Here is a 26,804-nt window from a genome sequence, read left to right as displayed (position 1 = left end):
CTTGGGGTCAGAGATTTATACTTCTGATTTGCTTGAGAGTTTCCTTTAAAGATTTTTTTTTTTATTTTGACAGCAATTAGGCCATTGGCTTTTAATACAGGTACAACAGCCCACTGAAGGGCATGATAGAAGAGTAAGTCTTATCTGATGGACTTTTAGAGAGTAATTGTTTCATTATTAAATAAACTTAGTATTAATAAATTAATGCAAACTTAACCATTACAATACCAGCACCCTACTGTTTGCTCAGTGAAGATATTCTGTGACTATCCAATTGTACAATATATTGTCAGAGAAGAGTTATTAAACAAAAACCCAATATAGAATCATCAAAACCACCATATCTTATAGCCTCTAGGAAGTTTTTGACATAATTTTTCAAATATCACAATGATATTTGACAATATCAATATGCTTATTTCAATGACATCTACAATTGGCTTTGTCATCTGTCTTTACTGTAGTCTTTTTATTACATTAAAAAGAAAATAAAAACTGCAAAGACATATATATCTGAATCAGTCTTCATTAACTCTGTAACAATCATTAACAGTAAACATTTTGCTTTTAAAAAACTAAATTGTGCGGAAACTGCTACAGAAATGAAAGAGGAGGGTAGCAGATTTGTCAAACAGAATTTATTGATGGGTAAGAATTTTCTGTGTCTTGATCTGGCCAGTCACTGGATTGTCAACAGAAGTTCAGAAGTCACAACTTCTCAGAATCACATCTCATCACTGATCTGGCTCTGAGCTCACAAAAAATAAGTACATCACACATCTGCTTGTAAAAGCTATTTAGGTACTCCTACCCTCCTGTTACATTTGCACTTTGTGGAGACTGAAGAACTGTTAACTGAAGCATGGTTGCCACACCTAAGGGTCTTATATATTATACTGCCAATGATAGCTCTATTTTATTCTACATAATTTATTCTATTTTATTCTACATAATTTATTTTATCCTTGACAGTGGGAAGGAATATCTGTGTTATCTTTTGCTGGATTTGGGTTTGCATTTTTAATCTGTTTTTGACTACTGAATAGGTTAAAAATAATCTTTTCTTGCAAAAATATTTTTCTCTTCAACCTTTTTAACGAAATAGTAGCATAAGAAAAAGTACCTGCAAATGTGTCCCCAAAACATAAATCTATCTCATGCATAGTTTTGAAAAATAGGAAACTTGTAACTGTCTCTTGAATTGTCACAGAAAACAAATACATAAACAACACACAAAATGGCTGGCACAGTGTAAATTAAAGCATTAAATTTATTTCTAAATCCTCTGAGCCCTCAGTTGCTAGAGATGGTAGTCGATAGGAGTAAAAAAAAATTGCCTCCTTGAAATGTGCTTGGTGAACAGCAGCTTGATGATTGGCAGCACAAATAGAAGACAAACGAGAAAGCCTTCAATCTGCAGCTGATGCACAGGAAGAACATGGGGAGCTGAGTTTACAATAGAGAAAACATTACCAAGCTAATGGCACAGGCAATCGTTTGACCACCATGCATCTCTGATAGCAGCAGGGCATCCATTTTCAGTTAAGTGTTAGAGTACCTTTTTGCTTTCTCTGACCACTGCAGGGGTAAAACAACCCAGTGCGTGAAACCCACTGACTGGTAATAAATTACTATATTGGATACTTTTTGTTTTCTTTCAGCAATGACTTTACTGTGTATTCTTGCTATCATTACAAATTAAAGTGGAGCTCACGTTAGCAAGCTCTATCTAACTGTATATCAGTCCTACGCTCCAATTGCTTTGGCAAGAACCACGGGGTCAAGAGGCTCCTTTGACCTTTATCAGCTACGTCTCTCTGACCACTCACTATTTGAAGCAATCTCGACTGAACAGATGGACACTTCTGCAGACTCTATAAAGCTTAGAATATAAAGATAAATGAAATTGTGTTTGGGGCTTCAAACTGGTTTACGAGCATAAAATATAGTTAGCAAGTTCTACAAAAACCTCAGATTTCAAACAGCACATCTTAAACCTATGCCATGAATGGAACACCTCTTTACCTACTGGGAAATTGTATCTTTTGGATGCATCTTCTACATATAAAATCAAAAGCTTGATATAACTTATGAGTCTTTTTATCATTAAGTCACTTCCAAATTTAGGAAGCCTAATTTCCTTGATGACTAAAAGACAAGCAAGAAGAAAAGCTAGCATAACCTTCTCCCATGACAGCACAGCATACAGCACATGATCAAACATCATTCAGTGGAAGAGTATTAAGAGAGTGCACATCACTCATCTATTTTATGACTAGAATTTTGATGCACTTATTAAAAAAGCAAGGGCTTTAAGAAATGCAAGATAGAGAAATCTGAAGTAGGGGTCCAAGTCTTCCCTAAAAGAAACTTCAAATTCTCAAGGTCATGCTTGAAGAACTGTTAACAGTTAGATAGAAATATGGTCTTTCAATCCTATTTAGGTATTTGTAATTTAAAAAATAATCTAAGCATTGAATGATGTCTTATTTCAGGTAAATCCCATCAGCAAACCTGCTTTCTTGAGTTCATAACCTTTTTGCAAATATACAGCTATCTTATTTTCTTGCCCCACTGAAAGGACAAGCAATCTAGGATATGTGCAAAGATGCATTTATTCAAAAATAGTTACAAGCAGCAGGTATATAATTGAAATAGCACTTAAACATACACCATACACCATCTCTAAAATAACCTGCTGAGGAAGAAAGGATGCAAATTATTGGCTACACTTTCATCTCCACATAAAAACCATATGCACTTCCTAATCCAATATTAGCTCCTATCAACAGTCCACATACCACATCCCTGTCCAACCCTGCCCACCTCCTGAGCAGGAGCATTTAAATTTAGGGAGCATGTGAAGACTTTCTGTCACTAAGAGTATCAATGGTTTCCCAAGATGTACAAAGAGGCCAGCCTACCTGCCAGAAAGCAACGCTGGCCTCTTGCACAGGGTGAGCATCACACAGTTACAGTGTCACTACCCCAAGGTCATTCATATTCCTTACCTTCAGACACCTGACCTAGTCATAGGATCCTTTGATAGGGGCATTCAGAACTTTTTTCTTATTCATTTACCCTTTTTATAGCCCAGTACTCATATATAAAGGACTATCTGTAAAAAGCCTGGAGTCAGTAGTAGTGCCCCAGTTTGCTTTCACGTGCAATTTATGCTTGACCTGAGGCTTCATCATTTGGACAACGCAGTCTTGAGCAAATGTGCCAATTCATGATGAATTTTCCCACATGAACTAGTATAAACAAGCTGTTTTGAACTTGCCTTGCATTACTTTTATTATGCTATTTATTACAACTCTGGCCATATTACCGAGGATGCCCAGATCCTCCTAAGAATCCACCTCCCATGAAGAAAAGGCTACAGTATTTTTTGATTTTGCACCAGTGTTTATCTATCAACTTAATTGCAACATAAGCAGAGTCACCCTCTTTCCTCCCAACACTGTAATCTTGCTTTTTTCTTTTGTTAAGTCCCAGTGGAAGGCTTTACTACCTTCACAGCACTTTGAACAGTAACTGTAGCATCACTGCTGATGCATCTGTGGCACAATGTAAGTAATTAAGCCAAGGAGTCTTCAGACTCAAGCTGTGTGATGAATAGTCTAAGCAACTGAATAAACCCTCTTTTTATCATGTATGGAAGGCCACTGTCAGGCAGATTGTAGTCCAGATGGATCTACTGGGCACAAAAATTTCAATTGTTCAGGAAGAATTGCTAACACATCTATTCAATTGCTCAATGTGGAGGTCTGGTATGAAAATTTAATGTTTTGCACATTTTGTTTTCAAGTTAACATTCACTCTCTGTAACACTCATCTTGGAGTTTTCTATTGGATTTAATTAAAGTGTACAGATAAAAGTGATTCTGGAGACAAATCCTAAAAAGATATCAAAGAATAACAGGCAAGTATAATAATATCCTGAATATCCTTCACAACTTTTCAACACCAGGAAACAAGTCTATCCTTTATTTTTCAGAAAAATATTTGAAGAAATGTATGACTTCTTTACAGACAACTTTTGCTTTATTCTAGAATCCATATCTCTGGCTGTCTGGGCACACTATGAGACAATTCTAAACACAACACTTTTGACAAAATCTTGTCTAATAATTTTTTCATAGAAAGAATATAAAAGTGAACTGTAAATCCATTCATCTCTAACATCCATTTATGACATGGACAGTCTCAGCCATGAAAAATTTAGATAGAAAGAAGGAATAAGATGTGTTTAAAACTAAGTATTATTTATAGACTCAACAGTCAAACACCCTGCCTACATCTTAATATATTAATTATTTTGAATGCAAAAGTAAATTTCCTAATCATATCTTTAGAAATATTTACAGCTCAGCGCTGTGTGGAAGTGAAAAATTTCCATCCTCACTCAGCACTTTAGGAAAAAAGATGGAACATCTCCAAAGTTTTCTTGATCATCAACTGGACAAAAAATGCTACAGCAATCCAAAGCCACAGACTGCTGGCTCAGGCTTGAGGAATTATCATATTGAACAATTCACTGGATGAATGAACATCCTAGTATCTGTGCAATATAATGCTGAACATCGAGATACTGCCAACAGGCCTTTGCAGGAGCTTGAGAATATTGCTTTGTCCTAAGAAGGACTGATGTATCTAAAAATTAAGTTATGTCTGAGTGCTGACTCCAACTGAAACAACATATTTTCCCTGGGCTGTTCTGAGTGCATTTCCCAGCTTGAATTAGAAGAGTCCCACCCAGAAAATTTACCTACATTAAAGTTCTAGATCAATTCATAAGGAAGTGACTTTTTTACTAAAGAAAAACAATAAAAAGCCAAAAAGTCCTATGTATTCTAGAAAGTGAGATTTCATACTCTTCTTTCCTGCCAAGATGTCCAGTCTTACTGCAGAGGCTTCCAAAAGGACAAGTTTTAGAAACAAACATTCTCAGGCGTCTGCTTGCATGATTCATCTTTTCCCATAAGTATTGCAAGAACCAAACTTGACTACTGGAAAAAATTAAAGTTTGAGTATTAATATACAAAAGATATATCAAGAGAATGGACACATAACCACTGCTGTTGCTTTGTTTGAAATCAAACCATAGGTTAGTAAAGGATTTTTTTCTGCTATATAATTGAGACAAGAGTTTCAATTAGCTATCAGAAGGAAGATAGCAGATAATAAGTCTTTCTTTTGCAGTGTAAGGTTTGTTTGCTGCAATTCCTATTTCTAAGTTGCATGTAAGATGATGATGTGCTTCCGAAAAAGGCACTCTTTTTTTTTACATAGGTGTGTGAGGTGGAAACCTAGGAAAAAGTCTCACACTGAAGTCAGTCTGAATTCATGTTAATATTTTTCTTCACTAAAATAATACTAATTTAACTATGAGGCCAGGGAATTAATGTTTAGAATAGAAAAGGTGATTATCAGAACTGTAAAGATTCCACCATATCACTATAGCGAATAGTGAAGAATTTAAAGAATACCTTTGAACAACATGAAAATATAAAGGTTAAAACAAAGATCACATTATTTATTTTAGAATTAGGCAGAGCACTTGGAAGGAAAAATCAATTCGGTTGATCTACAGAACAAGTTTTGTAGACTACAAAAGTAGTAAAGCTAAAATCCAAAATAGGAAAACTCAAACTGTGCTCAGCTCCACAACCAGACATAAAAGAAAAAGTCCTAAGTGGCAAATATATCATGAACACCACTTCCATAAGAGAGAAACTGTATGTTTTTAATTATAAATCCCTAACCAAAATGCAAATTTTGCTAAAAATTCCAAGAGACAGAAGGGAACTGCAGCATGGCAGAGGTAAGGGAAAAGACAAAGACAACAATAGCTAGGTTAGCTTCAATAAATCATCCTTCAAAATGAAATACTTCACAAGGACTGTTGATATTGACCTTAGATTTATTTCTAGTAGGATACTATAGCAGCCTCTTTAGCTTTATCACACAGTCCAATTAGCTGTCTAGGAAGTGAAATAAGTTTTAAGTCAGTCACCTTCAGTATAGTCAGACAGTAGAAAAGAATCAGTGTCAGAAGCACTGAAGTAAGTAGTTAACACTTATTATTAGATTTCTGACACCCTGTGTTAATTGCTATCCACATGTATAAGACTAAAATGTGCTACAATATCACAATGGCAACTTTTTTGTTTCATTTTGCTTTGAGGCAATCAATGGAGAAAACACAAATCATCAAATTCTTGACTTGGTGTGCCAATTCAAAAAGTACATAACTTCCATGAAAGATGGCATGTGGTCAAAGCTATCAATATCCCTCAGCATCATGGTTCTTTTTAACTGCTCCCAATTTAATCTCGTAACTCCCAAGTTATTACTTCACTGTAGTTATGTTGCTACCTTGGTCCCTTGGTAAAATACTTAATTGTAAAATTTCATAGGAAATGAAGTACTAAAATGTTTTGCAACTGAATTATAGAGGAAAAAAACCCCTGTATATATTGAGTCCCTTTTTCTTCACTCATTTTCCTATTATGCTTACTTAATAAACTACTAAATATAGCTACTGAACAGTTGTTACAGAAAAAAAACCCAAAACCTTGCAGCAGCAAAGCGATGTTACTAATTTTAAGGAGAAATCCTCTACTACCTTTTATTTTGCTTTGTCCTTAATAATACACTTCACATAAATCACCAAGATCTGTAATTCCCCATAATAATGCTCTAAATATTATAAAAGGAAAGAAATTAAAGGAATCCATGTCTGTGACACCATTGTTTATGGTAGCACTCCTGATTTCCTATTTGCTAAGTATTATTTTGTATTTGTGTTTGTATCTTATTTCCATTTTTCTATCAATTTTTCCATCAGTAAGATTTAACTAGCAGCGATTTTCCAGCCTTCCAATAACTATTTTATTTTCAAATTGCTTCCCTTGCTATACTAAAACAAATAGCTACTATTATCCAACAGTCTTCATTTGCCTCTTACTTATTCTGTGCAGCAACAAAGTAGATATTTCTTTTATTATTTATAACTTCTGGACATTCTTGCCTTTATATATTTTTGTTCAGAGCAGAATACGTATATTATTATGCAAGCAATATCAAGTTCTAAAGGACTCCTATTACAACACATATCAAGAAATTGCTGAGTTAATACATCAAAAAATACCCATACAAGTCCAAATATAAATGAATATTTCTCTCCATCTTTTTCTGATCTAGATTTACAGTAGTATCATTTAAGAGTTCAAGCTTCAGCAACCATTGCACAGATTTTATAATCTTCTTTTCCCTCCAATGTTTTTACCCAGACCATTCTGATTACTGAAATCACTAGAAACATTAGTGCATGACAAACACAGGCTTATATCCAAAATATTGAAGCTGAAAAGGTACGAAACTTTTCTACATGAAGGGTTTCTGGAACATCAAGAAAACAATTCCCAGACACATCCAGCTTTTTATGTGCATCAATGAAATCTTCATATGATGCACTGGAGCATTTCAATTTTTTTTTTTTAAATCAGTTTTTCACAGAGCTCCAATTTTCAAACAGAAGTATGACTTAGAGCTATAATGAGAGCTAGTTCCATATGAACACCATGAGCACAGTCTAGTGTGTATTCTATTGTAATTAAGAGCAGTGATTCAATACCTATTGCTACTGGCCGGGTATCATAGCAACCTTGTGTCACTGAATACTGCTAGAAAACTGTTCAGCACTAGCAAGACCATGCTTCAGGAAAATCTACAATGGCACTACAGATTGTCAACATCTGTGGGGGTTGTTACAGAGAGAACAACAAAGAAACCTGCTTTAAAAAAACCCTATACTTAGAAAATTGACACGGATACTACAGTAGCACTACAAAAAGAAAAAAACCACAGAGGAAGGAAAGAACATTTTTGTCATTAGTTACACAACTCATGCACCCACATCCTAACATCTACCCCTATAAATAGAGTTGCAATAATGCTGCATCATCACATTGTTTATGTATATCCACAAAACACTGTCTTTTACTTTGTAACTAAACACAAGCATCATTTACCACCAACATTAATCTGGAAATAAAACAGCTTCATTTTCAAAATAATATTTAAACTTTCACAAATGAACTCTAGATAGTCTTGTATAAATCTGCAAAAAAAAAAAGAAAACAGGTTACTATGAACAAGAACCCAATATTGATTTTTCTGCGGTGCAGTAAAGCATCTCCATTCTATTTGGCTGCTGTCAAAGCCACTCTTTAACAGCTGGAGTCAAATTGCACTATTTACAGCAAGAGCCCTTGTCAAGTGGACCATAAGTATTCTAACAATACGCTATTCAAATGGCACTTTGCCACACAAATTGCTGACTTGATGAATACCCTATGTCAATGACTAAGGCCAATATAAAAGTTTCATTTTTATGAGAGGTTTTACATTCACATATTAAGTAAAGCTTTCTTGAAGAACTATTAAGCTATATATTTTGGGTCTTTTGACATTAAAAATAATTAAAATCTGTTTAAATATATCAAGGGAATTTGACAACATTAATATGGATCTTGTGTTAACTGCATTTGTCACAGTCATCTGTTATTGGTACTCCCACTGGCACGTGCAACACAATAAAAGAATTAAAATGGTCAAAACACCATGAAATCAAAACATTCTGCTTTTGTATCCGTGATTTACATGATGGCAAAAGTTCTGAAAGAAAGCCTTTGTAGCTGGACTACTATGTGAGGATATTTATCTTTTTTAGGATGGAGGAAAGAGAGACCATTATTTTGAAAACATTCTTTCATCTTAAATATAATATGAATGGTAAAACAATGTAACACTGGCAAGAATAAATGCTGAATTTTACTTGCAATCTTTATGTGAATAACTCATTGTACAAAAGGATCACTCTCAATTAGAATACCAACAGGACAGAATAGCTACCCACTCATTTTTCCTGTCACATAAATCTTCTGAAATTGAGTTCCTTAATATATGCTAAAATTGATGATGGGGTTTTTTGACAGAAAAGTTATTAACAGTTTAGTATGTTGTTAAATTTCTAATGCACAATTTGCCAAAGAAGGAAATTGATAATGAAATACTAATTCTATATTAAAATCCACTGATAATCTGAAAGTTTTGTGATATTTTTACATGTGTAGTAATTATATGCTTTCATTAATAGGGCATGGAATGTTGAAGTCTGATAAACACAGTTCTCTCACTAATTGCATGGGATCTGAATTTCCAGAATATTTCAAGATGCTAAAATAGAATGATGCAAAAGAGTCAATAGAGCACTTTTTGAAAAACCTTATACATTTTTTTTCTGCACAAAACTTAGGAAAAACAGGAGACTTCATAACAAGTCTTCAATTCAGCAGTAACAGAACAGTGCAAAAAAAGCTGCAGAGCTCCACACTCCTTTTGTGTAGCCAGCACTGGGCGTCTGCAATAGCATTAAGGGGACTTCCATTGTTATGCTTTTCCCAGGTTCAGCTACACTAAATACATTTAGGCTCCAACATCTCCCACACCAATCTACAGAACCCTCTCCAATGCAGATGCAAGTGGGAAGAAGCTCTGAAAGTAGTGGATGACACATGTTTGATGAAAGAAAAGTGCTTTCCCAAGTTAAATTAGAACTTAATTTATTATGAATTTAGACAAACCTATCAGGTCTGCAGTGACAAAAAAGAACATGAAACTAAAAAAAAGATATTTTGACAGAAAGTCTAAAAGACATCAATAGTATTCTTAACAAGTGTGCATTTGGACAAGACAATTAATAAGCAATATTTAACCATAATATAGAATAATATTTTGGTAAATCAGAGCAGACAAGATTTATATCAAATCAAAAAAGCACTACAAATCACTGTATTTTCAGGGTTTCCTGTTGTGATATTTCTCCCAATTTAAGATCATAATTCCTAAAGCATGTTAAACTCCACGATTTAAAATTTACTAAAAACTCTTTTCCCGTATTCCACAACAGCACATTTTCTTTCCTCCCACCTTGTTAAATCCATGCATTTTTTATTTTAATAGTCATACCTAAAACTACTTACCAAACAACTACCAAAACTTTTTTTCTTTTGTTCCTATTTAAAAGGGCAAGAAGAAACTATTCCTTTTAACAAACTAACAGGGAGATCAGATTCTGTGTCAATGGCCAACTAGTGCACCATCTGCCCCACAACATGCTCAGCAGGATTACGCGCTAATAAGACTTTTCAGAAAATGGGATCAAAAAGAACTTTAGAAATCAGACTAAGGTTAGTAAAAGGTCAAATAAAAATATTAAGAGTTAAACTACAATCATTAGAAACTCAATGTTATATGGAAATTTGAAGATACAAGGAAGAAAAGAAGATAAAACTCCAGAGTGAGGACTTGGATCAAGCTGTACTTTATCAGTTTTGAAATACCTGCTACTTCACTTCTTATAATTAATAAAACCACAATAAAGGCCAGAGACCATTCTGAAGGCTGTTTCCATGTGTGATTGAGGGAAAGCATTTTTTACTCTCAATACTTGTGGTAAAAACCTTCTATGTACATTGAGGGTTGAGGAATAGCAGATAAAACTTCTGTTTATCACAGAGAATAGAATTCCCAAAATCCATTAATTAAAAAGTGGTAAGCAAGAACAAACAACATAAGAGCTCTATTCTTAAGATACACTGTAATCAAGAGTTCAGTGAATATATTACTTTCTGGTGCACTAATAGGGGCTAAGAAAATAGGTTTCTACCATTTTTTTCCCTATATGAAAAAGGCAATATCCATCTCATTGAATTTGAAACCGTATTAAATTAGAGAGTTATAATAACCAGTTTTAAAATTAGCAAATAATTACTATATTAATTTTAAATATCTACAAATATATAGAAGTACAGATTTATCTAGGCCACAAGAAAATAGAGTGACTATTACATTTTTAATCTTAGTTCTCATTATTTGATGTCTCAGTACTCATCTTCTCAGTTTTAACATCACATTTACACTACTTTAAGCATATTATTTGCTTCTATTACTTAATCAAAACAAAAAGAAAGAGCACATCTTTTCCATCAGTCTCAATTGGTTGGTTTAATGATTTTGGTAGGAAAGTATTTCTAGATAAAGCCAAATACAAATCTCTCCCTGGCCAAATCTTTCCTGAAGATGATCATACCTACTTGCAGCCCAGCACCTCACAAAAGTATTACCATCTTTTTATCTAATAAGGTGCCAAATTAATTGCACTAATAAAAACATAAGGCACTTGCAGTCTATTCTGTGATGATGTTGAGAGAAAACACACATCCCATAAAAACTATGATAAGAGGAAACTGTGGTCTCATTAAAAGAGCAATAAGAGAAATACCAAGAGCATGGGATCACTGTGTGCTTGTTTTCGAGACACAGACATTTGAATGGGTCTAAGGTGTATTCAGCTCTTGTCAGGGTACTACTGACAGTGCAGTCACAAGCTAAGAGGTAAGAGGAAATAGGATCTAACTATAGGTAATAAGGTCTGAGAAAATACTTTTGAGAATAGCTACTAATGACCTTGCATAAGTCCCTATGCCAATTTTCCTCATTTGTCTATGAAATGGGGTTGAAGGCATAAAAACTGAGCCAGTCAGAAGAAGCCTTTATAAACTTAAAATGAGGCCACCACCCCATTTAGTTGTTAGTGGGAGACAGGGTAAAGAATTAGAATCACTACTAATTGCTTGAGAAAAATGCTCTACTCTTCACTCCTACCTTATCTGAAGATTTCTCTGTATGAGTCGGATAAGGGCCCATGCCATGCTTATATGAGCTGGAGTGTTTGTATCCAGAATTCTTCCTCCTTTTTGACTCCTGAGACACAGGAAGTAGAGCATCTGCCACTAAGTATTCTGAATCTTCAATGGCAGTAAGAATTGCTCTTGCTGTGTCACCGGTTTCATGCCGTTCCAGAGTGCCTAGAGAAAGACAACAGAAGTTGTAACTTTTTCAATGAGCTATGCTATCACATCTCTATCATAGAATTAATATAGTACATGACATGTGAGCAAATAAAGCACAAAATATTTACAGACCAGGCAAATAACTACTCTTTTTAAAATTAAAAATGTATTGTACACTATTACTATTAAAAAATAAAGTTTAATTTCTAAAGAAACCACTGCAGCAAAGCAAATAACTTTGTGTCAGACCACAGGCAGCTTCAGGTATTTTACACATGTGGAGTGAGATGCAGTTTTCAAAGGGAGCCAGAGATATTCACAAAAATATTACCTGCCCTAACTGTTCAAAACGGTAATTTGGTTTCTCTTCACAAACCCCTCCCAGAGCACCTATATCATTAACAGTGTAAACAACAACACATTTATGTAATATTTTAGTGCTGTCCTCTAGTGTTCTGAATTACAAATAGCAAGAGAAAGCTCTATTTTTTTTCATTCCATTCCTAAAAATTGTCAGACATAAAGAAGGTTTATACATGAATATATATGTAGCTTAGTCATCTGGGGTATGAATGTGATGCTTCAGAGACTACTTCATCACTTGTGTGATCCTCTAGAATCTAAATCCTCTAATTGTTGTACCCACTTATTACTTTAATTACTTTAGTAAAAATTTTATTTAGTAATACTATTTTAATTATAACTACCATTCAAAATATCAAAATGAGTTTAAATGTATTTGAAATGAGCTACTATTATACTACACATTTCCTATAGGAATTAAAAGAAATTGCTGAAATAGTACGCTTCCTATAAATATCAGATATAAAATACATCTGAAGGGTTTTTCAAGTATTAAATATCAGCTATAAAATGAAATGTTTTTCCCTTAAGTTTGAAATCTTTCTACCCTCAAGTAATACAACATGAATTTTCCCTTTCACTGCTACAAGAAAAAAATGTGTAACATTGAAGTTCTATCAGTAACACCTGCTAAAAATATTGGACTGGGATTGAGGGATCTCATACAATAAGTGTTTGTGTGTATATGTGTGTATAAAATCTCTTTATCTGAAATTATTTCTCTGAAACTCATCCATTTCTTTTCACAGCCGTATCACCTCTACTACTCATATGATGAAGACTTTGAATTCAGAGAAGAAGAAAATAGGGCACCTGTTTCTTCGTCCCCTATAAAAATCAGTTGAACACCACAGATTACTGCAATATTACACTGACAGAAATAAGAATCAGCCCCAGTTGTTTTTAATGTGCCATTTTCTTAATTCTTCCCCAGGACTTGCAGCCAGTGCCAGGGACCATTACAGAACAGGATGGTTACTGAAATGAAAGTAAGTTGCCCAGAAGGTCTTCATAGTTAGACTGCCTACAAAGCTCCCAAGCACTGACACATTTCAGGAACACACAGACTGTAGCTAGAGATGACTACAAGGGATGATTGTACAGTTCGTGCTGGACATGAGCAAACATTCTTACAAGTACTAAAGCATTTACAAAGTAAAGAAGTTTGGAAATAATACAGTCACTCAGCTAATATTATTTCGGCTTCTTTATATATGTAAAGTAGCCTTTCAAGCTATAAACATGCCACAGAACTATGTGGATTATTCAGAGCACAATATGAACAAAACTGAAATAAATCATTGGTCTTCCTACTTTTAAGTGGAGGGGTCTATCACCTTCTGTGGCAAGTCTACTACACAGTGAATACTTGTACATACGTATATACATACATATATCAAACCTTGCTTTCTGTAATGCTTATATCAGTGCAAGTCACTGCTGGAGTCCTCAAGATTATTAATATCTCTGTGAAATTACCAGGTATCCTGTTCTTTTTAAGAGAAATTACAGAAAATTTTTAATAAACCCAAGACTTTTGGGGGCATGGTACAAAATGTCAATAATCTGACTAGTCTTTGTTATTAACAGAACTTCCAAACATGTCTTGGTAGCACCAGATGCATATGAGTACTTCAGCAGCAGTCATCCCTCAGAACCAGACCATTCTGTGGGATAATCTAGTGGACATAGAATAGAATATAATTTAGTTAAGGCTGTCACTCTACAGACAGACTTGGGTTATTTTCCATATATCAGAGCTTTTCTCTGGCAACAGCTTCAGAGCCAATTTTTCAACTTCAGGTTGAAGAAAAAAATTTTAGTTGACAGAAAAAGAAACATACCAGAAGTAGTAAAAGGTACAGAAAATCTGACAGCAGAATTTAACCTTGGGAGGCAACGGCCTGAATAGAATAGGTATTCTCAATGTACCTTAAAGCAAATTCATGTTTTACATATTTAACACACATCTTATTTTAAACAGATGACAGATATGCTTCTATATATTACAGACTTACCAGATGCAAAGTGAGAAGACACCAACCGGTTGTGTAACTGAACATTTCTGCTGCTAACAAAATCATCTTTAAGTGCATCAGAACAATGCCATTGCAAGTATACCATTGTTGAAGAGTTTGGAGAAGAGAAAATTAACTTCTGATCAACTGAAAAAAGCCCTTTAGGGTTTACACTAGGCAAGAAACAAGGCTTGGCTTCTCCCACAGAGAACTTACAATTTGTTTGATTTTAAGTTTTCATTTGCAAAGCATGTTTATAGAGAAGAACATTGAATAGCAAATGCCCTGGACAACCAGCTTATTTTCTTACTAACAAAACATTATGACACCCTAAAATCCATTTTAAAAACTCCTGTTACATCTTTAAATCATTTGTATATCTCTCATAACAGCTATCTCAAATCCCTTTTAAGTAGCACCTTCCAGAAGATGGCTAGTTTCTTAAAAAAAACCCCATCCTTTTTTGCATATACTACTCAATCCTGTTCCCCATTACGAACATCTCCATGTGCATATTTGTGTGTACAGCTGATACCGCAATAAAATGGCACAAAATGCATAGGAAAATGTGTGATCATTAAAGTGTTACATAGTATTTACATTATATGCTTAACTTAACTCTTCTGAGTATCCCAAAATACTCATTTACAGAGCAAAGAGTTGGCAGAGACAAAATAAAGAAGAGATCTGTATTCTGTGATGCCTGAATACATCTGAGAAACAAACAGGGAAGATGAGGGGAAAGGATTTAGAAACCTGTATATATGACAAATACCTGTATATATGACAATGTATCTGACCACTGCAAACAAGGAAAGTAATACTGGGGCAGGGTGGTTATTGTTCAGAAATTTGTTAGGAATACACTTAAAGGAAAATAATAAAGAGTAAGAAAAAAAGCTTGTAGATGAGAGCACAGGAAAGTGGACAAATAAGATTCGCTATCAAACCCGAAGTATTAAATACAAATAAGCCTAAAGGATTTTGATTGAAGAAAATAAAATAACAGTGGATGAACAAGAAAAGGGTGTCTACACAGCAGCACCACCACTGCTATGACCCCCTACTATACATACAAAATACAGGAAAAGAAAGTCTTTATCTCTCTAAAGCTGTGACCATGGCAACCAAGTCTCAGGAACAGACAAGAGTGGAGTATTTCACTCTCCTGGGCAGCTCTGGACCACCAGATGTGACTGGCTAGAGACTGCTACAACATCTTATTCTTCCTGTGGACCAAGTACTACAAATTGTGTCTCTTGGTGTTAGTGTTGTCCACACAGTTCTCTGGGTTCTGCATACTGAAGGATGTTTTTTTACTGGAGAGGTCACGCATATCTTCCTGCCTCAAGACGAGGCATTCACTGCCATCACATGACCTGTCATATCATCAGCTCCAGTGCTCTGTGTTTGCTGCCACAGCTAAAGTATTGAAAATCCTCAGTATTGCACTGCTGCTGTGACCTAGTAACTCAGATGACTCTTACAGCATAACAGTGCTCTGTGAATGAGAAATTATTTCAGAATTGATTTTATTTAAAAACAGCATGTGGCTGAGAATAAATCCTTTTCTTTACTAGTAGTCAAAACAGAAAACTCAGCATTCAGAACAAGTACCATCTGTAATATTAGTTGGTTTCTTTTCTGTTAAGATCTTCTTTTCTATAAATACCTATTTCACCTGAAAAAAAACCCCTCCCAACACACTTTTTTTCTATGTCGGTAAAGCATACAGAAATTTTATGTTCCTTGCTACAAAAATGCTTGAATTTTACAATTCTACAGTCTTGCTCCAAGACAGCTGGCAAGCACTTGGCTTGAAAAATTTCTCCTTATAGCTAGTACTACCATTCCAATATCAATTGACCCAAAACACATGGAACAAATACTACATTAAGAACATATATTCCAAACAATATCAAGACAAAAGTAAATGCCATCTAGCAAATAGAAATGGGATAGATTACACAAAGTCCAGCCTATTAAATAATCTAATATTTTAGAAGATACTTTAAGTATGAGATAAAAAATAGAGATGCCCTGTGATGTGTCTTTGCAGACCCTCCTTACTCATTTTTGCATTTGGAAGATTTCTGTCATGTCCAACTCTGTGTGTTATTGACATTCTTCAGAATACACACTTTCAGAAGAGCATTAGCAAACTACTGTCAATATCCTTCAGCTGAAAAAAAACAATGAGCATCAACACAAAGAAAACCACTGAAATAAAATGTATAATGGTAGTTTATATATGTGGGTAAAAAGAACAATTCCCCAACACAGCCAGTCCCTACCTCAGGATTTCTGATGCAGACACAAGACCCCAAAAGAAAGGACACTCCCCTGCTCTCTCCTTGACGCCATCTAAACTATTCCAAACAATTGAGGACAATGATCCTTTGAATTAATTGTTAAGACACAATAAATGTGCCAAACTGGGCTGAATGGAAGATACGAACTTGGCAGCTGCGAACTTGGCAGCTCCGAACTTGGAAGATATGCAAGTAGTTTCCACCTACTCCTTTAACACAAACTGAAAGATGGAATGAGAATCGGTCCCTTCATGTCTGGAATGAAACCCCTCCCTGCCGTGCACTCTTCTGACTGCACTGGATCATAGCAGTTTTCAGTTATACTTCTTATATGCAAATATGTAAAAATATATATATATATGTACACACAGGTATAAATTCTTATTCATTAATAATAAGAATGAAACTCAGTTGTCAGCTGGAGAGAACAGACACATACAGCTAAACTCTATACATGTTCCACCAAGTATACATAAAGTACATAAATGTGCGTATGCATGCACTTATAAATATACTCTCAAATGTAAATATAGACTCTTGTATACTGAGGAGAGTCAGGTATCCTCAGCTTGTGCAAACTAGGGAGAAGATGACACTGCCTTTTTTTTTTACCCTGAGACAGACTTTCCCAAGCTCCACTACCCTTTATTATTCTACATCAATAAGTATTTACTGGACGATGACTCAAATTTAGAGAGCTATGAAATATTCAAGTACAAGCTACAGACTGACCCAAGGCTTACACATATAAAATATAAGATGCAATAAAAAATGGGCAAAACATTAGTTAAGTTTTAGCTTAAGGCTGACAAATTAAAATAAACAAAAAAAACCCCAAACCAAAATGCTAAGTTCCACAAGGCATATATATTAATTTTTAAATTTTACTTAGAGATTTTCAGATCTTTAAGCTATGCAAAATTCAATAAAAAAGAAGCAAGAAGGTAGCGACTGCTATGACTTTGACCCTACATCATGGCCTCCAGCAGATGAAACACAACTATGGGATTTATCAGTTAGGCCACAATCACCCACTCAGATCTAATTCTGACCAACGACCTGAAGAGAAAAAGAGAACAATAGAGCAACAAGGAAAATGTAAACTATATCAAAAGAGACTGTAAATCACTAAATTTTACAAGGACAAAAAGTCACAAAAATGTAATTATTCTTGGTTCTGCAATTATGTAGGCATAACTCTTAGTAAAGTAATGACCAAATTTACTTTGATAGAATTCTAAGTTTCATTAAAACTTTACAGCTTAATTTCTCACAGTCACCTGATGAAGTCTAAGCATTAACTTGCTAAACAGTTCAATCTCTATATGTCTATATGGGATGAGAAAAGTTGTGAGATGGACTGAATAAAGGCCTACTTAGGAAAAAAAAAAGGCCAACAAAACAACCCAAACCCCACCCCTCATATTGTTCAACTCATGTGATACTTTCTGCTTACTATGAGTTTAGAAGTCCCACTGTTGGCACCAATTATAAAAATATTGGAGCATATATAACTACATAAAATTATCTTTAAACAGTGTCTGAAAACCTTCCAGCATCTTTGACCATCAATATGATCAAAGGCTTGATCCATAGCATCATCTCTGCAGAATCATTTAATTTTCTCTATGGCAGAGGTTTTATGCAACATTTAAATTTATTGATGTGGCATTAACACAACAAAAATTATTTGCAGAGTATTTTCTTTTCTATTTTTCATAAAATTTTTTTATGATCATACAGATGGATTTGACTAATGTTAGACACTACATATTTTATTAGCGCTGACAAACTCATTAAAAGGCTGGTTTATTTTATTGATACCTGTGTAGCTTTTATACGCTTGAGGTAAAATTTTCCATGCTTGACAGCTATCTTAAGGTGGTATTTTTTTTTTTCCTTTCTCAGCAGAAGTGTCTCAAGCCATTAATCCTTCTTGTTAAAGTCATGAAATGCAAGTGTTTCAGAAAAATTTCATGCCTTAAAGCATGGACTCAAAGTTGAACATTCACCTTCTGTGAACTGAACCTCCAAGCTGATGCCTTGCTCCCACCACAGTGCCAGCATTGCTTAAAGCACTGCTGCTTTTCCTGCTTGCTCAAGCAGGAGAGGTCCATATAGACCATTCCACATCGTGACAGTCAGTCCCCTTACATCTCTACCAAAAACCGTGAGATAAACACATCAGTATCACCCTGATGCTACATTTGCAAAAACAGGTACAAACAGCAAAGAACACCTCTGAATTGAGGTAGCAGGTACTTTTCTGCACACTCTCTGGTATACTCAATACATCAAAAAAATGGGGGGTTTAAAATTACATACCAGCTAGAGTGTTCTCAATAATTCTGTATAAAACTGACATTCTTAGTATTTCTGATTTGTTTAGATGCAGACATTAGAAGCCAAGACAACTGTAATGCTTCCGCACTTATAAAGAAAATGGCAGAACTATTGTTACTAAACAGTCAGATACTGTGATAATAAACATGTGAAAATACAAGGAAAGGTATTCTATTCAGAAACGGATTCAGAGCACAAATAGGAAAAGTGATACACTAATAGCATGGATAAAACAAAATACCGTATATTTTGCTATTGTCTATCATGTATTAATGATTTTTGACCATTTCTAATAAGGATTGTAAGCAGAGTTAGTTTTGACTATCCAGGAGATCTGACCTCAAAAATATTTTTAGGCATATGTTTCAATTTTTTTTTCATGTTGGAGCTAGTAGCATGTAAGATAGCTCTGAAAATTTGCACTCCCTGGGGGAGTATGAAAAAACCACAACATAGCCAGTATAAAGCGAAGTATGTAGTATGAGAACTGAACAAGAAATGGAAGTTTTATTAAGTGATGTTATTCTATCTTTAAACCCAAACTAAACATATCCTTAACAAAACAGAGCAAGGCTTGCAAGGCAAAATAAAGTAACAGGAAATTAATAAATGATTCATTCTGCAAGTATTATGAACTTCAAGGAACAAATTCACTTTAAACTCATACCAATTCAAAAACAATTTATCACTGATAAATGAAGATTATTAACCCTGAGCAAGGAAGATTGCTATTTAAAGCCCACCTATTCATTCCTCACTCTTAACACACATTCAATCTAAAGGCAGCTTGGTAGACATGTTGCCATATGCTGTACACAGCAAGCAAAAATCCTTTGATCCTTTTATTACTGTATCTTATTGTAATGATATTTACTTTTCTAAAAAAGCAAAGATAGCAACTGGTTAGGAAAATGTAAAAGCAATACAGATAACAGCTAATTTCCTTATTGAAGGGGTTTTCTAGTGGTGGCTATTGGAAGAAATATTCTGCACTTTAATTAGAATAAAATTTGTTATTGATTTTCATATTTGTCTTCTAGCACAGAAGTTTGGAGAATATCCTGTACACATACTATATTAATATTCCAAATGTATGATTAGATCAATATTCATTGTCATGGAAAGATATTCCACTGTAACAGAAAGTTGCCATACCCATATATTAAAATTTAGGTAAAATACATTAAACTACACAGATATTATTTCATGGCCTCTGTATTGTTTTCGATATCACTACCCACATGCAGGTGCAATATCAACATTTAAACTTAGAATAATTTCACTTTGCTCTGTAAATCAAGGGAATAAAGGGTATAAATAAATTTATCTAATTCTAGACCTGTAAGAGCAACAGGCAGTTATCTTTTTCTTTATCCCCCAGCTATTTTAGACTTGTCTTGTAGTCAGTGAGCAAGAGATACAGACCTGTATTACACTTGAAGGCAACTATACTCCTAGTATTTAACAAAATCCTATTTATTTAGAACATATGCAGAAAATTGTACCCAGAAAACTTCCCAGTGACCATGAAAAATAAGGTCATCCTTGTAAATCTCATTAAAAGAGTACAAGTTGTATACAAAGTAGCACTGGCTTAGAGTTTAACCGAGGACACAAAGTATCTTCTGCCTCATAAAGTGATAATTATGAAAGCCTGTTGAAACAAACATTTTTAGGTCCTTTGGAATGCTTTCTGTACAAGTGTGTCAAACTCTCTCACAGGAAACAGGACAATGAACCATTATGTACAATGAAATCTTCCATCTGCTCTAGGGGTCGCCCTATTAACTACCTGATGGAAGAACCATTCTAGAGTCAAAGTGGTACTAAGTGTCTAAACTTTCTAAAGTCACCTGTCAAACTCAACAATACTGATACAAATACAACAATAAGATACAGAATTATTGCTGAGTCTACAACAGTGTAAATACTGAAATATTCATAAAAAGTTTCTAATCCACAGCTGAAATTGTAAACAGACTGGCTGTTTTCCCAGCTATCCATTACCTTTTGCACAGAAACACTGTTCAGATTCGTTTTTTTAACTGCAGTGATATATGAGTCTGACACAATACTCCACTGACTTTAACTTAACGGCAAAGCCTGATGAGTCATGAAGCTAACAGCATAGCCAGAAGAAATATAAACACTTTTTGACTGTAGAAGCAATAAAAGCTATCTTATGTTCCTTCCCATAACAGAACTCAAGCACAAGGCTACCCCTGAGATTTTATCCTATTTAACTGAGTTAGGCAACATGTTCAGAGGTAACTGTGTAGGCGAGTGGGACAATGTTTGCCCATTTATTTGCCAAGAGATGAATTCCTAATGAAAGGTGCTGTGCTCCTGCAGAGGTGTCTCAGTGATGTTGTGGCATCTCTGTCACACATCTGCCTGAGTGCCACTGAAGTATCTACACAGCTCTTGATCTAGGTCAGGCCAATTTCAAGGATCAACGCCATGACCTCTTGTGTTCTGTTGCAATACAGATGTAATTCAACATTAAAGCAACTACAGTATATCCTACTAAGCTTTCTCAGGTATTGACCCTAGATGGCATCTTTTAGTCAGCAATGCATAACAGGAGCCACAACAAAAAAGATTTGTTAATTGCTACTGTAGAGCAAATAACAGCATCTTTTCCTGCGTAAAGTGGCGACTGTAGCACTTATTCTTCTGTGATACTCATAACAAAAGACAATTTTAGCCATCTGCACCATGTCTGAATATGTAATATGCATGAGCAGTGGTATCAATTTTATTTCCCCTTTAATCTTGAAACAGGCAATGGTTTTATGTGTAAAGGAGGGACAGTTCAAATATACTCTGATTTTTCCTGCTTTGTCTAAAGCAAATAGTGTAGATAGTGTGCTGTAATAACCTGTAAAACAAATTGTGATCTCAGGGCTCAGTTAGTAAATGGGGTTTTGATACAGTTTTAACATGCTGTGCATTTCAGTGGCTGTGGACTCAATGCACCCTCCTCCTCTCAGGACACACAGCTCCGCATTGCCTGGACACACGTAATGTCTAATACCATCAGAACCCCTAATAGTCCTGTCTGTCCAAGATTGAGTAAGTACATTTATTACCCACATGAATTAGCAATGCATTATCAAATCACCTGGGTATCTACAGTTTAACCTGAAAACACTCACCTTTAGTTTTGCTGACTACATGGTTATCAGCTTTTCAATTATCTTCTACTATTAACTGATTATCAATTACATCAAAATATCTCAGATCATGGATTTTTGAAAGAAAGCGTAACTTTGTGCTCCAACTCGGGACAGTTTAGACTGAAAACAACAGCCTTCTTAATAAGTTTTATAAAAATATTTTATTTTATAAATAAAAATATTTATTTTTTGTTTTTATTTATAGTTCACAGGAGTATTCTACTCAATTCACTGCCATGTCAGCTAAACTTCTGAGTATCAGGATGGCACTTAACCCATTCTATTTCACTAGTGACTACTTACCTCGAACTGTAAGAAAGTTTTCTTTTTTTCTTGCTTATACAAACATTGAAACACTCCCATTCATATAATAAATGTGTTAGTATTTTCTACTAATGTTTTGGCTTTCTATAAATAACACCATGTGACAGAAAAACCTTCAGGAAAGTGACCAAAACATCAAAACAGTGTTCTTACCTGTTTCAATTTCCCAAATATAAACTGAATTGTCTTCACATCCAACAATTAGCACATTCTCAAGAGGATCAAATTTTATCTTCTTCACAGGAAACAGATGCTTTCTGGCATGTAAGAGACATTGTCTCTTCTGGAGGTGAAGAATTGCTACTGAGTGGTCACTGCACACACAGCACACTACACTCTGGTCTTTTAACTGCAAAACAAAAAACTCCAGTTTCAACACTGTAACCACATTCATAACCACATCATTTTAACTGGCCTAGTAAAAGTATTCCAATGATTTCCTTCCCAGAACATACTAATTTTAGAAAATTATGTTTTATGTCAGCTAACATCTTCAACTTGTCTTCAGCAGGCTGGCTACACAACTCATTTTCTGACAGGAAAACATATCTTCATCTTTGTTCTTTCAGTATTTTAACTATAATTTAAATTCCATTTAGTCAGATATTTAGCATATTAAAGCAGTGATTATATAACCAATTAAATAGTAGCAGTTCTTCTAGAAGAGAAAGTATCTTAAAAATTACAAACTAGTGTTCATGTGATATAAAATTGTGTCAGGTCTAAAAAGCCAATGGTAAGGTATTTCTAACAAAAAACTAAGTTAAATTAATTCACATGGATCTGATACTGCAAAATCTTCCCTACCTGCAAGTAATTTTTGGTGGCACGTGGAGGGATTCGCCCACAGAACAATTCAGCTCTTTAAACAAGACTGAAACACAAGTCAGGTAGGCATTAAATCCTACTCAGTTTTCAGAATAAAGATGAAAAGGAGCTTTACACATATTAAAAACTTTTTTATTTCAAGCCATTTTTGGACTACTTTATTTTGTTCTCAGTAAGTGAACTGTGAGTCATTCGTAAGTATCAAATCTGTCTTTGCAGGCTTTATAAGAGGAAAAATGGAAATCCCAGCCCCACAGAATACAATGTTCAAAAGTTACATAAAACATTCAGTAAATTTTCACCTAAATTTAACTTCAAAATTCAATCAGAACACAACTTTAAATTATTTTAAATACCAAAAAATGTAAAAACAAACACACAAAGGACCCAAGATGTGTCAGGAACCAAAATGAAGTACATATATTTTGGACTCACAGGGAAGATTAAAATACTATGTTCAAGCTCCTAGCCTTAGTGAGTAAGTTTTTCTAAATTTCAGGAGGAAGAGTTAATCTGATTGACATATGTCAATAATCATGATAATAAAAATGGTGAATAGAATGTTAAGAGCTCCAATTTGATATGTCACAAACTCAACTCCCTGCAATTAAAAGCAACTTTTAGTGACAACAATTAAGAGTAGGTAAATTAAGTGTAATGTGGTGTGGGCTAAAGTATTACCAGACAGTGTTTTATTTTCTCTTGTATATAAATATAAACACACACAGAGATAGGTATACAGCGGTTTTTTTGAGACATAATTTATTATGCTTTTACTTACTCTGTAGTGTTCTGGGGATCTCAAAAGCTCTGTCACTGCACCAGACTGCAGATTAAACTGCTGTAGAACGCCTCCAGTAAATATATCCCAGCAGATCACAACAGAATCCTGGGCCCCTGATAACAGCCAGCTTGGATCAAATCTTACTGACTTGTCATGTGGATAAAGTAAGCAAGTGACTCTGCTACTGTGACCATTCAGAACCTTATAAGGTAGTTTATCTGAAAAAAGATTACACATTATTTTTGCTCTTCAGGAATAGGAGTTCCATATTTTACAGCACATTTCCTGAAAGTCAGGATAAATATAACCAGCCTTTACATGATGTCAAATAATTTTGGACCTGTTCCTAAAAGGGAGAACGGAGGTCTGCACTCTGAGCTTCACTACTGAGATGTACCCTTTATGCTCCCTTCAGTGGAATGATCTTTTAGAGAGCAAATGAAATAGAAAACTGCCAATATAGTGACATGCCACATATCTCACTACTAGGGGACATCCAATCCCACGGACATTCCCAGATTCCTACTACTGGAAAGCACCTTGGTAGCTCTAAGCTATGATCCAATAGATCAGCTATAGAAGAAGAAAGATCATCATAATCTTCCATTTACCTAATTCCTGACTGCTAGCCCTACTTTACAGAGAATTTTACATGGATCACTGGAAGTGATGCCAGAAATAGGAAGTCATCTGTGCTTGACTGAGATGAATCTGAACAAATTGTTAAAACTTACCTTTAAGAAAAGATATGTTTTCTAAAAGTCTTGCTCTTGCAGTTTCTAAACCTAATGTTACAAAAATTTTCCCGTTTTCACATCCACATACAAGCTTATCAAGACCAGGTATGTACACAGAGGAACTGACAACTGCACTTCCAAATCCATCTTCAGATTCACAAAGTTGATCGATAATGCCCTCTGACATGGAATGATGTTTATCGAAATTATCCTGAAGAGTCCACATGGTTGTAATTGGGATCTCTAGAGGGTAGGGTGAGAGAATTTTTTTGTTTATGCAAAACAAAATATAAAGAGTCAAACTAAAAAAATAAACCTTTTCATCTCTTGATCACTTCCCTTTACTTATCCCTTTCTGCAGTCTAGGGTTGGAAAGTCAGCAGTTGCTATTCATTCTAACTACAAGCAATCACAACACAATGAATAAATGAGCATCACTTTCTTAAAGTTTTCAATGAGAATTTTGATTTTCATAAAAATTGGCTCCAAGACATAATGAAAAAGATGGTAGTAAAATGCCAAACCTTTTGGAGAACCATCAAACATTGACACAGGCACATCAGGAACATGCCACAAAGTGATCCGTCCTGAAGCTTCACCAGAAAAAAGAACCTTGTAGAAAGGCTCCTTTCTTTCATTCATGAAGCCCATGATGAAAGGAAGACTCTGTCAAAAACAACATAAAGTCAATAATTGGAAAGAAAATTGATAAAATAATTAATTCTAAGTGTGAAGGAGTTTTTTTTTTCATCAAAAGCTGTAAAAATACAGAACAAACTACAGTTGATTCCTTATCACCACTAAATCCTGCTCAGACCAAGTCTACTCTCCCTGATACAAATCCCTCAAGGATCACCTCTGCTTTGGCTAAACCTACATCCTAAATGGAAAAGCAGACTGGGAATTCTCCATGTTTTATAGTTTGACCAGCATAAGGACCAAGGTCAGGCTTAAAAAACAATACAGTGAAATATTGATACTCTTTGCATCAAAAAAAAATTCAGTAAAGCTTCAGACATCACAGCTTCCATGACTACAAATAATGAAAGGTATGAATTATGCTTTTACACAGGTAATAGCTTATAACACCATCATTCAGTCATGAGGTAGTGGAGCATTTCCAAAGAGCAATGAAGATGCTGAAGGGTGTGGAGCACAATTCTGATGGGGTGCAGCTGGGGGAGCTGGAGTTGTTTACTCTAGAAAAAAGGAGGCTCAGGAGGAAGCTTATCACTCTCTACAATTACCTCATATGTTGGATATACTTATTTAAAACACTGAAGTGTGAGAATAAGTTCCAAAAGAATTAACAGTTTTGTAAAATGCTTCGGTTTACAGTCCCAAAATGGAGTTCAAAACAGATCATCACACGAGATTTGGTTGTCTCACACATCTGCTATAAAAACTACTCAGGCAGTAAGGCAGAAATATTAAAAAAGTGCAAGTCATTATTTTTTTAAAAGCATGTATTTGGGGGAAGCATATGTGAAGTCTGTACCAGCACCGTAACCCTATTTCCTAAGCCATGTGTTTTGGCTATTTCTTTTCCCTCACCTTTTCTGACCTTCTGGCATCCTTCAGCAGTTATCCTATCTGATTTTTAGATCACACCATTTGGGGAAAAGCTGAATGGCTTGTGCTATTTCCCTTCAACTGAAAATTAAATCTGTCAGGCTCCACAGGATTATGCAACAAACATGTTTTTAAAAGCCTCTATTTGTCAACAGAAAGAATGCTAGAAAACCTCACACAGGTATATATTTAGCAATGTTTCTAGTCAGCTACAAATAAAAATAAGTTTCCGTTGCATATCTTCAGAAACTGCTTAACAAACTGCTTGAGCTGTCACACAAACACTCAAACTAAAACAATTTCAGGCAGGAATTCAATCCACATCTTCCAACAATTACAACTTTATTTACAGCATTAGCAATCAGCATTAGCAAAAAAAAACTAGAACCAAAGCTACACAGAAAAATCTTTTCCATTTGC

At 34.8% G+C, this 26,804-nt stretch overlaps 1 protein-coding gene across 3 annotated transcripts in view; it reads right to left on the bottom strand.

Annotated features, from left to right (window-relative positions):
* The window catches only part of WDR72 (WD repeat domain 72), a 100,174-nt gene that overhangs the window by 53,494 nt on the left and 19,876 nt on the right, over positions 1–26,804 (bottom strand). For all 3 annotated transcript variants that reach the window (XM_030281561.4, XM_072933945.1, XM_072933946.1), the window contains 5 exons: positions 25,337–25,478; positions 24,810–25,055; positions 24,073–24,293; positions 22,617–22,812; positions 11,737–11,939 (listed from right to left, as the gene is read on the bottom strand). In XM_030281561.4, the coding sequence (XP_030137421.3) occupies positions 11,737–11,939; positions 22,617–22,812; positions 24,073–24,293; positions 24,810–25,055; positions 25,337–25,478 (1,008 nt within the window). The remainder of the gene's footprint in view (positions 1–11,736; positions 11,940–22,616; positions 22,813–24,072; positions 24,294–24,809; positions 25,056–25,336; positions 25,479–26,804) is intronic.

The sequence above is a fragment of the Taeniopygia guttata genome, chromosome 10, assembly GCF_048771995.1.
Source record: "Taeniopygia guttata chromosome 10, bTaeGut7.mat, whole genome shotgun sequence".
Taxonomy (NCBI): domain Eukaryota; kingdom Metazoa; phylum Chordata; class Aves; order Passeriformes; family Estrildidae; genus Taeniopygia; species Taeniopygia guttata.
Note: the sequence above shows the minus strand (reverse complement) of the source record. Positions and strands in the feature narration are given on the sequence as shown.